At 38.7% G+C, this 16,045-nt stretch overlaps 1 protein-coding gene and 1 non-coding gene across 2 annotated transcripts in view; both read right to left on the minus strand.

Annotated features, from left to right (window-relative positions):
- The window catches only part of POLA1 (DNA polymerase alpha 1, catalytic subunit), a 186,488-nt gene that overhangs the window by 141,667 nt on the left and 28,776 nt on the right, over positions 1-16,045 (minus strand). Inside the window, 4 exon segments of the mRNA XM_026791818.2 lie at positions 12,861-12,983; positions 13,212-13,361; positions 15,165-15,289; positions 15,793-15,889. Coding sequence (XP_026647619.2) covers positions 12,861-12,983; positions 13,212-13,361; positions 15,165-15,289; positions 15,793-15,889 — 495 coding nt within the window.
- LOC113458926 (small Cajal body-specific RNA 24) lies at positions 15,452-15,582 on the minus strand. The gene has a single exon (XR_003379680.2).

A 16,045-nucleotide genomic window follows, 5' to 3' on the forward strand; every position in this document is an offset into this window, starting at 1 on the left:
AGTCTATTCTAGGAAAATGAGAGATGACCTTAACTCCAGTAGCAACTGGCCTACACTGTCCAGCTATGCATACAAAGGCATTCTGTGTTTGCTTTGATGGCCTGCACATGCCAGGGGTTGATGTCATTGATAGACTGACATTGCTGTGTTCTCACACAAAAACTTTATTAGCATAACAGAAGATCTGAAAGTGTGCTATCCTACTTTCTAAATATCTTCCCCATCTGCTGCTGGGTGACATATGCAGAGCTCCTTCCCCTGCCTATTTGCTAGAACACTGCAGAACTCCACGGGAAGGGTCTGCTCGCATCTGTCTTGGGAGCAAGGCTATTGTTTGTGAGATAATTACTCTGTCCTTGTTGACTTGCAGCAATAATTGAGAACAAAATCACCTAATAAGCCAAGTTACCTAGTAATATAGCACATTATAGCAGCAATGATTGCATATAAACTTTGAACCCCCTTTAGTGCCAATTAATTTCAAGAGCATTAGCACCAACGGTAAACTAATACGAAGCAGTTTAACTAATTAAAGCTTACTACGTAATAGGCTTGTGGCTTCAATTATCATTTTTCATGTTAGTCATCTGAAACTGTAATGATATGCACCAGCTGGAAAACATGTGCCTAGTCCCACAGCAAACCCCAACAGGTAAATGGAGCACTTTTTGAAACTATGTCATGCACTTTCCTAGGAAAAGTGCTAACTAAGCCTTATCAACAGAGACAAACAGCAGATGGCAACAAATGTGCCAAGAGACATTTCATCCTCCAGGAAGAGTTCAACACAAGGCATCAGCAAAAAAGGAGCAGAGTTGGAAGCACAACTCCCACGGATCTTACCCAGCTGCTCTCTTCTATAGAAAAAATAATAAAGAAAAAACACCCCAAACACAAAGTCAAAACCCAAACCTAGTGAGACAGTGATTGTCACCCTAATGTGCAGACATCATGTGTAACCCATCTACATTTCTTTCCCAGAAAGTCCAGTATCAGGCACAGCCCAGCAAAGCATCTGAAGCCCTCTTCCCCAGGAGAAGCTTCCTTCTCAGCTCCCAGTGAGCAAAAATTTACTTAAATCCTGGCAGTGACTCTCAAGACTGGCTTAGAGAGTTCAATAAATTTTTCTATTTTAGTTGTATGTACAGAAAAGGACTAATTATCCAATCTTTTTTGAACTCTTGCACACTTTTGACTCAATGAATGGAATCACAGAATTGCTTGTCCTTTAGTGTGATGCAATACTTCTCTTCACCAGTTCTGAGCATCCAGTGTTTCCAGGTTATTTTTGTGACTTGAAGACTCATAGCTATCTTCTCTAGACCATTTTATTCTTGACACACTGACTGAACTAAGCACTGAGGTAAAAGTAACTTTCATGTTTTCATGTTCACAAATTAACTTCAAGACACTGCAATTATCAGAGGAGCTGCTAGCAGTTTTGGACAATTAATCTCTTTTTGAGCTATCCCATCAATAATTCCACATCTTGCTTTGTTCAATCCCTATTCCCAAGCAAGCACACACCAAGAAGCACATTCAATTACTGGTTTGGGAAAAAAACCCACAGAAAACAGGAAAAAGGAAAACAAAAATAAAGCAACAAAAAGAAAACCAACTACTGGCCATATAAGAAAATCTATCTGCAGCCCATGCTGCTTTTTTTTTTCTGAACACTAAGCACAGCCAATTAATATTTAAGGACCTACACCCATTTCATTTCAAAAGCAGTTAAAAGCAAAACATGTAAAAGAGGTTATTCATTATGTGTATGCATATTGGCCCAGGTTTTCCCAAACTCCCCCTCTCCCAACATCCACTGTAACAGCTCAGAACCTCAGAGAGCATCAAGTCTTCCTTCCAGGGAACAAGTATAGCTGCTCTCTTTATGGTGGATAACTGTAGTCCTAAAACAACTACTGGCCGTGACACAAACGCCAAAAATTTAAGACAAAATCCAACAACTCTATATTATGCAAAGCATTCAAAAAGTTGGTTGGGTTTTTTTTTTTAAAGCTAAGAAACACTTGTTGAGCCATAACAAACCCATTGACAATGTCTACTTCCAACACTGTCTGTCCAAAAGAGATTAAATTATGAAAGGAGCATCTTGTTTATATAAAACTGCAAAATACCCCTTTATGCTCAAGAGCTATATAGCAAGTCTGTGATGCTCTATATACAACATAAACTATTAATAAACTATTAAGCACAGCTCTTCTGAGAGAGAGGGGCTGACAGACAGTCACAGAACAGACTTTCCTCAAGTTAAGATGGAAAAGGCCAGGGACAAATCCTAAGTCAGAGCTGATACTTGATAATTGTGATAATCTACTGCCACACATGCCTGGCGTGCCCTTCAAAGCACAGAGGAGCTGCTTGGCTTAGCAGGGAGGCAATCCCCCATTATGCAGGCCAGCTGAGCCAAAAGCTATGCAGTACTGTATGGAATAACAGAAGGATCATTGCTGGAATAGTCACATAAATGCCACTTCAGACTGCTTTACCATCAGATCTCCTCTGGAAGATCCATCTCTTTATTCCATGTCAAGAAAAACAAATCTAAAGGGGAGAAAAGTAAAGCAAGAGCTATGCAGAGGAAGGAAATAGCTGACTTTAAATATGCTAATAGAATAAACAACAGACAACAAAAATTTATTCCTAGAGTGAAAACTAATAAAAAGGAAATTGGGACAGCTGCACAGTCCAAAATTGGCACTGATTTTCAGAGAAGGAATAGGATCCCTCAAACTCTTACTAAATGGCTCAGGAATCCCTGGCAAAAAATCAAACAGTTTCTTAAAAAAAATTGCCGTAATTTAACACAGTATTTATAACAGAGCAAAGTGACACAAGCTTACAGTCCAGGCTGAAAACTGAGACAGACAAACAAAAGCCACAGTTAATTAATCTTTCCTTGGTCACCATATCAGACACCCATCCTTCTGAAGAAAACCCAGAACTACATGAGTGCTCATATATGAAAGATGAGAAATTTCCATAATTATTTTCCTCAAGTTCAAAATCTACCTCCAAAATATGGGATGGCAAAAGGCCAGCACACTGAAGGAGGGTGGGAGGGAAGGTTATTTTTATTTGAATGAAATAAAAAAAAATGTGGTTATCAAATAATTATAAATGCCACTAGATCCCTATAAAATGCAACTAGCTCTCGGCCACAGAAGGAACTACTTTCATTAAGAAATTATGAGAAAGTAGAAGGAAAGCATCTGCCCTGTACCCCATCAGGCCTCAATTCCAAATATTCTAAGATCAGCTGAAGAGCTAGCATGCAAATTGGGAGGAGAATTTCACGTGTGTCAGCTTTTCCTTATTTTTTTTTTAGAATCAGTGGGAAGTTTCTCACTGTAGGAGTATCATAGCTAATTCAATTTATACATATACATATGTTAGCATAATACACTTTTTAAAAGTGGCAGCTTTCATAATCTACCCTTGATTCAGCAAGACATTTTTATTCCAGGATGAAGTGTTTCAGTTCCCCAAATTCAGCCCAATCTTGTTACAAGTCAGAAGTATTGTTCTGTGATTTACATAAAAGCATTTCCACTGAACTAAGCAGCAACTGACAGATCTGGTAAATGGGTTCCAGATAACATTTAAATAGATGTGCTAATTACACCACACAGAGATAGGAACATGATCCCTTACTCAAATCCTCAGAGTAACCATCCAGAACACTGAGGAGAAGAGAAAAAAAAAACCTAATAGTGCAAGTCATAAGACAGCATGCAAAGGAATTTAAAAAAACCCAAACATTCTGCATAAAGGACCTAATCTCAACTAATTAGATGCCATAATGATCTTCTCACAATCTGTTAGAAGAGACTAGTAGTTAATAACTCCACGGATTTCCTCCAATCCTTTCACCAGGAAGGAATAGCAGTTTCTAAGTCATAACTGCTCTGTCATCCTGGACCACTGCCAAGAATGCAGAACTTTGGGACACCTGTCAATTAACACATTTTACTGAAGGCAGGCTCATCTTCCATGTCTATTAAAAATTAGATCACAAAAAGCAGTCAGATCAAAACGCTGCAAAATTAAAATTAGTAGTGACTTCTTGAAGGACTACAGCCTTCAACAACTACAACAAAAATCACCAAGAGGTGTGTGTGTGCTGAAGTGAGTATATACACACTTTGCTAACAGATGATGGAACAGACCTTTTCCATCCCTACCATCTGTGGCACAGTTGTACATATAAAAATGACTGGTGACCTGATGGACAATTGTGTGCAAGAGTCAGATCTGAAGCTTTTCTCTAATCAAAGCTTTCTGCAGGGGTTCTCAGTCTAAGTACAGGCTTCTCATTGATTTTCCTTTATCCCCAGGATGAACTACTTCTAACTCAAAGTTGAAAACTATGAAGCTATGCATTGAAGCAAAAAGCCCAGGTACCATACATATTAAACATCAAGGCAGAGGTGCAATTACAATTTAGAGAAACCAAAAGATTTCTGAGCAAATACAAAAATGGTATTTACCTAAGTTCAAAGATGATGGTGAGTTCTGAGGGAGATGAGGAGGAAATGGAAGAAATTAAGGCAGTCACATGAAAACCAAAACATCAGCTGTCATTGACTTAAATCTGGTTTGTCCAAAAATCAAAGGGTATGACCAGGGAAGTTCTAGATTCAACAAGTAAAATTCCAACCGGGACAAAATGAACCATAAGGCTGCATGCACTCCAGCACAGAACTAAGACATTGGTATACTTTTATGCCAGTTTTCCATCTACTAATTCCAAATTCCAGCACAAAGCTTGCGACAGTTTAATATTTCATAAAAAATTAAAAGCATCAAGGAAGAAAACTGAAATTCACACTGGAAACTTTTTTTGCACTGAAATCACAGAATACAGGAAATAAATTTTTAGTGTGCAAAGTGTGGTATTGCCTAATAAATCAGCAGTGCACACAGAACAAGTCAGAAGGGCAAAGCAGCCCAAGTACAGAGCCCTTACTTTAGAATGGCACCCCTTCTTCCTGGCAACTGTTCTGCAGTTTCATTTTCCTTGGATTAAAAAAAAAAAAAAAAAAAGTGTTTATACCTCAAGGTCTCCTCTATGCTTACCCAGTCATTTCAGGAAATATGATCCTGAACTTCATTAAAGCAGATTATTACACTGTCCTACTTTTCTGGTAATTTTCAATAGTTCAAACATGGGAATTTCTGCTCTGTTTCATGAAATAGGCAAATTATTGGAAAGAAAGCACTAACGCTTTTTGCTTTTTTTTTTTTTTGTTTGTTGTTGTTGTTGTTGTTGTTTTTGTTTTTAAACCACAGCTTATCGATCATCAGAATCCAAATTTTACAAGTCTCATGTAACTACCAAGACTAGCACAAGCTCACAGAGAAATGACTGTCAGGTACTAAACCCTGCAATAAGATTCAAATGATGTCACATCATTCCGTATTTTTGATGAGCACGGCTTGATAAGCTCTTGCTCTTTCTAAAGCCTGCCAGTTAAAACATATGAAAACAAAAAAGGATTAACGGGAAAGGTAAAGGGAAATGGGTATTTTAATTTATTTTTTTTAACTAATCCAGGTGTTGAAATAGGATTTTAAGGAGCAAATATTCCTAGTGGTTCAAATTAGCAAAAACAAGTATCAAATTGCAAACCAGATATCAACATATATAATTTAATCCTTCTCTCTGAAACCTTACCTGTATTTGATAAAAGGCATAGTCTGTAGCTAAAGACAACACAACCCAAACATCTCCTGCATTACATCATGTATAACTGCTGGAAGGAAAGCCAACAGAGTAAGCATCATGCTGGTGCCTCTCAATCACTGATCAAGCTCTAAAATTCAGGGGATTTATTTCATCCAGCTTTGACACTGCTCTCTTTCTACTACAAAGGGAGTCAATAAATTACCTTAGGCTGTATGCCTGGCTTACAACCTTCTTTGCCAATGTTAGGAGATCAGGTATGCCCCAGCTTGTTGAACTACACCTACTTCTCCAGAGCCCCTTGTTCCAACCAGAATTCCTGATGCTGCCCACCAAGATCTCCTATATCCTTACAAAGTATTGTACCTGCAGCAGTAGATACCGTCCATTTTTCACAGATAAATAAAGGTCTTAAACTCCTTCATCTGTCCCATAAGTTTATTTCAGTGATGAAAATAGCATAAGCTGTTCATGCTTATCTTCTAAATTAAGCCAATGAATCCTGGCACAGGCCAAGTGAAAGGACATAACATACAAGACACCACACCACCTAATCTATACAGCAACACTTGCATTTGAAGTACTCAAACACTATCTTTTTAGCCCAGAAACCAAAACAGCCTGGTAAGAACAAGTACCACTGCTGACATATCTTCATTCTTCCAGTTTTCTTAAATGATGAGTTTCATCTGTTGGACCTTGCTGACCTTGGTAATAAATCTCAATGAGAATTACAGGAACTCCTAAACTGATGGTTATAAAGTTACTTTGGTTTGAAGGGATCTCTGGACATCATTTAACCCAACCTCTGGCCCCAGACAGGGCTAGACCTGCCTGGTGCAAGGCTCTGCATCTCTGGGAAGAGTCTGGCTTCTTCTAGACATCCCCCTTTAGGCAGGTTGTTGAAGATCACAGTTAATTCCATCCTCAACAATTTTATCCAGAATGAAGGAACTCAGCTTTCAGCCTCTTCCTATATATCAAAGTAGGATCATCACCATCCTGAAACTAGTACCTGAAAAGAACAGATCTAGTAGGCTCAAATGAGTATTTATCCAAGAGAAAAAAGAACAGATAATTTCACTGTGGATGGAACTAAAAGCTTCTAATAGAATTTGTGGTGAAAAAAGTCAGCTATTCCACAGTGGGCAAGATTCCCAGAAAATATATATATGAACATTTTTGATAATGAGATCAAGGTGTCATATCTTTGAAGGACAGTATGAATATTTATTTAAGTCTTGTGGGAGACAGACACTTCAGTTAGACTGTTTTTTTATCCTCTTAGGAATAGTGCTTGAAAATGAAAATTATTTTTAACTCATGTTTGAAGTATCTTTTATTTCGAAAACTTCATTGCCACCTAGGTGTCCAAGCCCAGGGTTTCCAGAACAAGCCAACATTCAATTTAAGATAAATGCATGATGCAAATAAGTGAGGTAATAAGATGCTAAAGAACAACTTCTGCAGAAGTCTCAAAACCCCAAGGATTTTTAGGCAAGCTACTCATGAACTAAGAAAATGCATAATGCAAAGACGTGTGGTGCTATCAAATATACAGGCTGGAGAAAAACATCAGTTAGCATTTGTATTCTTCTGACCTTAACAGGGGGGTTTGGAAAACAAATGTGTTTGAAGGCAGACCCAAGGCAGTTTACCAGTGGTGGTGTGATGCTGCCCAAGCTCTCAAGCTTCATGGTGAAGCACCTGTGCTCCTGTGTCTCCCTTTTAGAAAGGCACCTCCTCAAGAGAGCCATGAAGGATCTCTGTTAATCCCCACAATATTCTAGACAGGTTTAAAGAATTTCTTTAGTAATTCTGAAGCATGGCAGACTCTGGAGGGTGCAGGATTCAAGTGCATTCCCCAATACTTTACTGAACACCTGAGAGTCTTTCCTGTTACCACTGGATTGGGTGAGACATTTCTACCTCCCCTAATCTTGAGGTGCCAGCTCTCAACCCAACACATGCAGCTTCTAAAAGGGGACATTCTGCTACAGCTCAGATACAGAGAATGTTCCAGAGACCTTGTTCTTCCCTCTGATTCTCAGTTTTACCACAGTTCTGCATGAGGAAATCTTCTTGTTACCTGGTCAGCCAGGTTCAGATATGACACATGGAAAAATCTGTGTCTTTTGGAAGGATGGAAAAAAAATACAAGATAGGAAACCATTAAAAAAAAAATCAAAAGTACAAAAGAAAGAAAACAACAACTAAAGAAAGCCTCCATGTGTGATCATGTTAACAGTAAGCCCACAGTTTCACAGTCAGATATGAGCTGAAAAATGGCTGGTCATGCCTGACCCCTTACATCTCACACTGGGCCTGCCCCCACTTCCCAGCCTCCTCCTTTCCTCCAGCTCTCAGAGCACACAGTGAGGCACTGAGCCATTGATCCAACTGAAATCAATTTGGTTTTCCTCTGGAGTTAGTTTTCAACTCGGATCACCAGGCTGATCCAACTCACCATGGGGCCACACAATTGCTCTAACCCATTCACAGGAATCAGCAGTCAGGAAGTGAGAGGCACCACACCTCTGGTAATAGCACAATCTTAAAATAAGCAGTAAAAAAAGAAAAAAGGTCTCTCTATTCATCTGACTTACTGTACAATCAATCTGAATCTGATCAATCTTCCTAAACATTTCTTGGTAATACCCATTAAATAAAACCTTTCTGTCCAAAGGGGGAAAAAAAAACCAACATGCCATCCAAAATAAAATAAGAAATACATATATTTTTTCCCTTCTCACTAATTGCCTCCTCACCCAAAATATTCTGGCCATTCTTCTTAATTGAAATGTTTTGTTTCCTCTCCTTCGAGATGCTAAATTCTGTATTAGACCAGATGTCATCTCCTGCACTTCACTACCAATAATATTTCAATAAATGTAAAGATTATCCATAATTTTTCTACTACTTGGTACCCAGTTCACAGTTCCAGACTGTATGCAGCTCTCCTTGTCTACCCTAACTCGTTTTGGATATCAGCATGCAGAGTAACAAACATAGCTTTTTCACAGGCTCACAGTTGCACACACAGTGATAAATTTAACAACAGTGGCAAATTATTTAACCCCAACAGTTCCCATTTTGGGACAGTGCAGCAATTTAGCATTACTTCTCCCAAGATTTTGGGTTGCCATTTTCATATCTAAAAGCAATTAGAAGCTCTTTGCCTCGCCTTTTGCCATCAAGTTCCTGTCTTCCAAAACTGTTATATCGATGTTGCATTTCCTGTTTAAATATGGATGGCATGCTTATAAGCAGACATGAGGAGGCTCCTTTCCTTCTTTTAGCAATTCTCCTTCTCCCACAGTACAACATGGAAGAAACCAGGAGTCTGTCAATTGCCCCATTCACGTGACAACCCTTGCAGACTGTATAACCAATGCTTTAGGTGCAATCAAGAGAAAGCAGCTGATGATCATTTTCCCTGCATGAACAAGACTTGAGAAAAAAAAGAAATGCCTGGATTTCTTTACAGATCATAATTACAGTAGACGGCCATTAACCTGCTTACCTACCCTTAATTTTTTTTAAATGAGCTCATCTTTCTCCACTTCATTTTTCTCCTCCCTCATCCATTCTTCTCCCAGACTGCAGCAATAACATGCTTTTATTCTTTCCTTTTGACTGCCAGGGCCTTAAACTAATTATTAATTGAGAATGTATCTAAAGGATCTGAATGAGAAAGTTGGAATTAACCCAATTGCCTCTTTCCCCCTTTTATTTCGCATATTTGAACACCAGGTCTACCTGTCAGCACTGCTGAAAAGAGCAAATGTGTTGTTTTCCTTCCAAAGGCAAGTCTGCTTGGGCAAAAATATGCAACAGCAAAAAACAACACGGAAAAAAAAAGGCAAGTACCTGGAAAAGGCCTCAGCACTGAGTGAAAGCCATTAGCAAGCAAGCTGTCTACAGTGAAATTCTCTCAACAACTTTGCTGTTCTGTAGGAGAACCCTGCAGCAAACGGCATCCTGCATTTAGGAAACCAGACAACTGACACTTCATCAAAAGGCTTGTCCTTTAGAGAGGCTGGAACGGCATGACCCCACAGTGCCTGCTGGTGCAGAGCTGGCTGCCTGCACAGCTCCGACTCATCTTGTTTCCAGTTGTTAAATTACATTAAAGGACAGCTAAAAATATATGAAATATTTTCCTATTACTTTTCCATGCGAGCAACTGCTATAGTTACAACAAGAGTAATGTCCAGGCAAAGGTTTAGTAACATGGGGGGTGGAGGGGAAAGTCCAGGAATCCCTCTAACAAATTCGTGATCAAAGGCTTGCAAATGTAGAATTTTAATTTTTTTTTTTTAATTTTGCTGAACTGAGAAATACTGAGGCATTTCTCACAGTCAAAGAAGAAAAATATTTACATTTGCCAAAATGGTCAAACAGATCTGAGCTACAGTTTTAACTCACTTCCACTGCAAATTTTTGCAGTTTTTTTCTTCCAAAACACGCCAGAACTTAGCAGCCTACCGGTGACACCTAAATTCTGACAAGCTCACATTGATACGTCCCTGTTAAAGATTACCCACAAATGAAAAACAAGGAAGAGCCGCTCGGAAAAGCCGATAATCAAGGTTTAAACACTGACAAAAATGAGCGTTAATTGCTGAAGTATCTCCAGGTCTCTATCGCCATCTAGCGAAGCCCGCCCGCCGCTATCGCACTGCACTCAGACAGGACAAACTCTGCTGGACCCAGCCTGCCCCTGGCCGGGGATGCGCTTTGTTACATTTCTATTCCCTCCCTGAAGCAAAATAAAAATCAAGCACTGGCTCGTATCTCTCTACAGCTGACCAAAGAGAACTGAGCTTTTATGGATTACACCGTCACAGAATCATAGAATGGTTAGGATTGGAAGGGACCCCAAGGATCATCTATTTCTATGATCTGGCTTTTTAAAAATTACTTTGCCACACCCTATTTAATACTTCTGCCATCAAAATGAAGTGAACATGCCAAATTCTACTAATATAGTTCAGAAGTTCACTAATACAGTCACACAAGTTTTTATAACAGCAATGTGCAATTACAAGTATTTTTAGTCACCATAAGGAACCCCATGGCAGCTCCACTGCTTTTACTGCACCAGCATCTCCAAACCACAAACAGAAGTTCAGAGTCCAGGAGAGGCGGTACTCAGCACTTGGCATCCTCCCACTGCTTCAGTGGAAAGGTTGTCAGTCACACAGTTGAAAAGCATCCATTTACAGGACTCATCAAAACTCATTCTCACCTACATTAAAACTTGATGCTAGGATGAGCTTTAACAACTTCAACATGAAATAGATATTTCCCACTTTCAATTATTCTGCTAAGACTCACGATTGAACTGTAATTGTGTTAGTGCAAATATTAAGTTCAGTTTTCATCCCACACAATATTTTTCCCACTTAGACTTCTACAAGCCTACCTGCATTTACTCAGATGCCCTTGACAACAGTATAAAAAAAAGGCATTAATTGCAGATCAGAAAAGGCTATTTAAATTTAGACCATAAATTTTCCATAACAGTTACTTTTTAATTAACCTTTTCTCACAGAGAACCCAAACCTCCAGATACTTAACATTTACTTCTTTTATACTAGAACTGAGTGGTAAGAGAAAACCTATGAAAAGAAAGACTAATATAAAAATTTAAAGTAATGTTCTTCCAGATCAGATATTTCAACAACAAACAAACAAACAAACAAACAAACAAACAAAACCCCCCAGAGTTTAAGAGATAAGAAATCTTTTTCAACCAAAGATCAACTATGTAAGATAAACCATCTCTAATTACTCTCTAGCACATTCTGTAGCACCTATTTAGGATTTCCCCATTTCACCATTATTCTGGAACATAAAGCAGGAACACCAGAATTTCACACAGTTGTCTCATGGCTGATACATTACAGACCAATCTGAATAAACTCCCTGTGCAAACAACAGGGATCTCAACAGAGGGCAAAAGCTTAAGTATCCATAGAATACCAGGTTTGTGGCAGGAGGTCCATATCACACATAGAGATCATTACAAAAAAAAAAAAAGAAAGAAAAAAGAATTTGTCACTTTTAAAAGCTGCTTTGCATGCCAGCCTCATAGACAACATGAGGTTGAATCCTGCATCTACAAGCAGAATAGCTTATTAAAGGAAATACTAACTTCTGAATTCACATGGCTGCATGGCACATTTGCAGTTACCAAACTGGAAATTACTTCTGAGTTAAACAGATGTGTAAGGTTAAACAAAAGTGCTTACATAAATTGGGAACACAACACATGCAGGGATCTCTAGAGAATTGTTTAGATAGGAAGATAATTAAAAAAAAAGATGTGTTACCAGAAATAAAACACCCCAATGCAATTGAGCTGGGAATTGTGAAGTGGGTGTGCCCTCACATCACAGGGAGGATGAGCCTGTCAGCAGGGATGAGACCTCACCCAGCTCCCTGATCAACAAAAGGCTGACCAGCCATCCTGACACAACTGTTCCTGGCACCTTTGCAGACTCCTGCCTGGTATTCTCTTTTATAAGGAGCTAATACCAAACATCATTATGTTTTAAGACAATGAATGTATATCAGTGGTATGTTTTGGATCATTAAAGATTATTTTTCTCACAGGGACAAAACTGATGTGGTCTGTATTGAGCCACCATCCTAACCAACAGCAAAAGTGGTCTGGCCTACAAAGTCAAGTGCAACTCTTACAATAAAATATGAGGCTAATGAGGAACTTCAAGGAACAAAGAGTTTCCAAAAATAAGCCCTGATATATAATCCATTGGCTCCATGAATAATTTGCCCTATCACAAACTTTATGGTTTCAGGAAGTCATGTCAGCCCACAAGCAAGCTCACCCAAAGCTGAAGCATTACCACCAAACCACAGACTAGACCATCAAGCAGAACTAGAAATTCACGGAAAATTAACTGAGTTTCATTCATTGTAAATGAAAGCAGCCTTGTTTTTTTGTTGTTGGTATTGACACCACAATCTGGCCCACTGAAACCAAATAGTTTCACAAGAAAGATAAACTTCAGAGTTCTGAAATCAAAAGCAGGTTCAAGAACAAAACCATTCTTGTATTCAATGAAAAAAGGCAGGTGGCTTAAATTCAGCCTTTTTACATGTGTGTACAACCTGTTTAATGACTTACCTCTCTCCCTTTATGTGTCACCAAAGCAGCCAAAGGCTTGGCATAGAATCTGCTGTAGGAAAATCCCAGGCAGCCATACATGCTGTTAGCAGTGAGTTTCAAAGCTTTCTGTCTGATATCATACTGAAAAGAAACACAACCAGAAAAATGATCCAACCACAGCCATCAGGGAACAGAACTTAATGCTCACAATTACATTCACAGCTTTTTTATACAGTCTGCAGCAGTGATGGGCTACAAATAAAGCACATTACAATCACTGCTCACTACTAATCATCTCTATTCTACAAGGCTGATCAGGGCACTTAAGGGGAGAGGGGGAAAAATCAACGGAGTCCTTAGAAAACACACCTGTAAATAGAGGTCAGGATTTAAATCTGGCTGTTTCATTAACTGCTTAACTTGGCGTCTTCTCTCCACCAGTTTCCTGATTTCTTTAGGCAAAATTCCCATTTCCAGAGATGGGTCTGGAAGCTCTGGAATTTCTTCTTCTTCTTCGACCTGTGAAATGATCACTGCTGTTTATCATTTTACTGCTTGAAGATTAGATTTTAATGCATTAAGTGAAAAGACTGATGGGAAAAAAAAAACCCAAAACTCTACAGCTTGAGCCAATTCCTGCAGAGCATCCAAAGCACAGTTTAGAGCAAGCATGGGAGGGTTTTTTGCAGTGTTTAACTCTATTACTTTGCCCCTGCTGGGGGACAGGGCTTAAGTCTGTTTCACTCTTGGACAAACACAAAGAAGGCATGGACGAGTAGCAGGAAGGGTTTTGGTTTTTATCAGAGTGTGTGTTATATATTTATATACATATATACATATATATACATATATATATATACACATACATACATACATATATATATATACATACATACATATATATAAATACAGATAAATAAATAATACACACACATTCTCACTCTTAGGTATATAGAGATAAATACAAAAATATAAAGAAAAGTACACATGCAGCAATTATTTCTGTGCTGAAAAATCCATCCATTTTTTATCATCATGCAAGTACTTTTGGTGTTCAGACCTGTCAAAAGGAGCACGTGCTCTGCAGAACTGATACTTTGAATGATACAACTGACAAAAGTAGAACAAAAACTGCACCCCAAGCAACTCTTGATTACAGCAAAGCAAACAACACAGCAGAAAGGACACACCTTCTTAGCATGACTGAAGAAACAGCAAAAATGGAAAGGTATTTCAAGCATAATGAAAGTGACAGAAATGTGCAAAGGAAGGGCAGTACAGACATGGTGAGGTTGGCAAGTTTAGTAAAGCAGTCTGAGGAGAACTATAACAAGAAATTACACCAAAGCCTGATTAAACATCATACAGTGAGAGAAATCAAAATTAGCTGCTTCAGGTTGAAGCACACCTCAGAAAGCAGGGAAAATCCAAAGATAAGTTGAAGGAACTTACTGCCAGAACTCCACATACTTGTCTCCTCATTTCTGCTACTGTGTTCATATTTCAGTTGCTACAGGACTAACTAATTCCAACCTGTGAGCTGATACCAGTTAAAAATAAAAGCCTCTGCTTTAACCTTTAGACCTGACCAGCTCAATGCTTCAGTTTACAACACAGCTCCACCAACAAGTGTTTCAGCACAGCTGAGGAAATGAGAATCTCCAGCCATGGATAAGCCAGAGACAACACAACTGTTTATAAAACAGCACATCCAACTGTACCTTCAGGAGGTTTTTCAGTTGTGTTTAACACAGCTTAAACACCAAGAGCTTTTGTGAAGCTGGTGCCACAGCACACACAGTCACAACAGCACCCTCCCAAGCCACACACTTAATTTTCCTGATGTCTAATAAGGCTTGAGCTCAGAATCATATTCTTTGCTGTAGAAAGCATGAGACTTTTGCCTACCTCCATCAGGTATATCTGCATAAATATACAAATAGCAACTTAACTTCAGGAAGCCTCTGCCAAGCTAGGATGAAACTAGTAAAAGGGCTCAGAAATTGCTAAGGTAGACGTGTAGCTGAAAAGGGTCACAGCAAAAATCTTGTTTCATGAGGATACCAAGAATAGATGGCAAAAAACTTACCAAGATTCTATAAGAGTATTACAGAAAGGAAGGTGACAGACACAAAACATTAAAAAACGTAAAAAGTCCCAACCCACAAATTAACATATACATCTTTAAATAAGAATCACTTTTTATGTGTAAAAGGAAAAAAAAACCCAGTGAAAAAGAACAGTTTCTTAAGGAGCTGATTCACAGAGAGCACTCTGAAGTTAAGACAGTGTAATTTAAGCCACAAGTTAAAGCACTCAAACCTCTGCCCTTTTCTGTGCTTCTGATGACACTCTCTGCACAGTGGTGAAGCAGATGTTGAACTCCTGAATAATCGATGGGTACAAGCTGTTGAAGTCGAGAAGTAAAATAAACTTGTCATAAAAACCTAAAACAGAGTTTAAAACAGAAGTCATAATTACTCAAGTCTCCCAGAGGACTTCATACAACTCCACAATTAATATTTAAGTGACAGTACTACATTGTACCACATTTCCATGATCTAAATCCCTTGAAGCAGCTGCTGAGATGCAGCACTGCCCTTTACAGAAGCTGTCAGAAGTGGAACGATCCAACCCCATTAACTCACCAGAGTTGAACAGATACCTTCTGTGTTACTATAGGACACTTGTACAGTTTTCCCCACATAGAGAAGAAACTGAAAGAAAACTTACGTGTCCATCAGACAATTATACATAAATGTACAGTCCTAATGCCTCAAAAGAAGCAATTCCACAATCAATGCTGGGAATTTTGTTTATGCAACAAGATTCCCCTCACAACCACAACACCAAACTCCCACATCCACAGAGTCCCCACTGCAATCTCTCTGTATTAATGTAACCTACCTGACTCTAACTTCATTGAAGAAAGAAAATTGCCACATCTTACCGACTTTGGGTTCCAAGACTAAGCCCCCAGCATATGCTGCTTTCTTTTTCCCTATCTTTGATTTATTCTGATCTTCAAAATCTTCATCTTCATCCACCTACATATGGCATTTAAAAAAGTCATTATCTAGTCTCTAAGATTTCTGTAATGTTAGGAGTTATTTTTGGCAAGTCAAATACAAATTTGGGAGTCAGTGCAGAATTCCTTTTAAAATATATGCAAAATATGGTGTTTTCATCATGATCCTTACTAA

Source organism: Zonotrichia albicollis, chromosome 2 (genome assembly GCF_047830755.1).
Source record: "Zonotrichia albicollis isolate bZonAlb1 chromosome 2, bZonAlb1.hap1, whole genome shotgun sequence".
Taxonomy (NCBI): domain Eukaryota; kingdom Metazoa; phylum Chordata; class Aves; order Passeriformes; family Passerellidae; genus Zonotrichia; species Zonotrichia albicollis.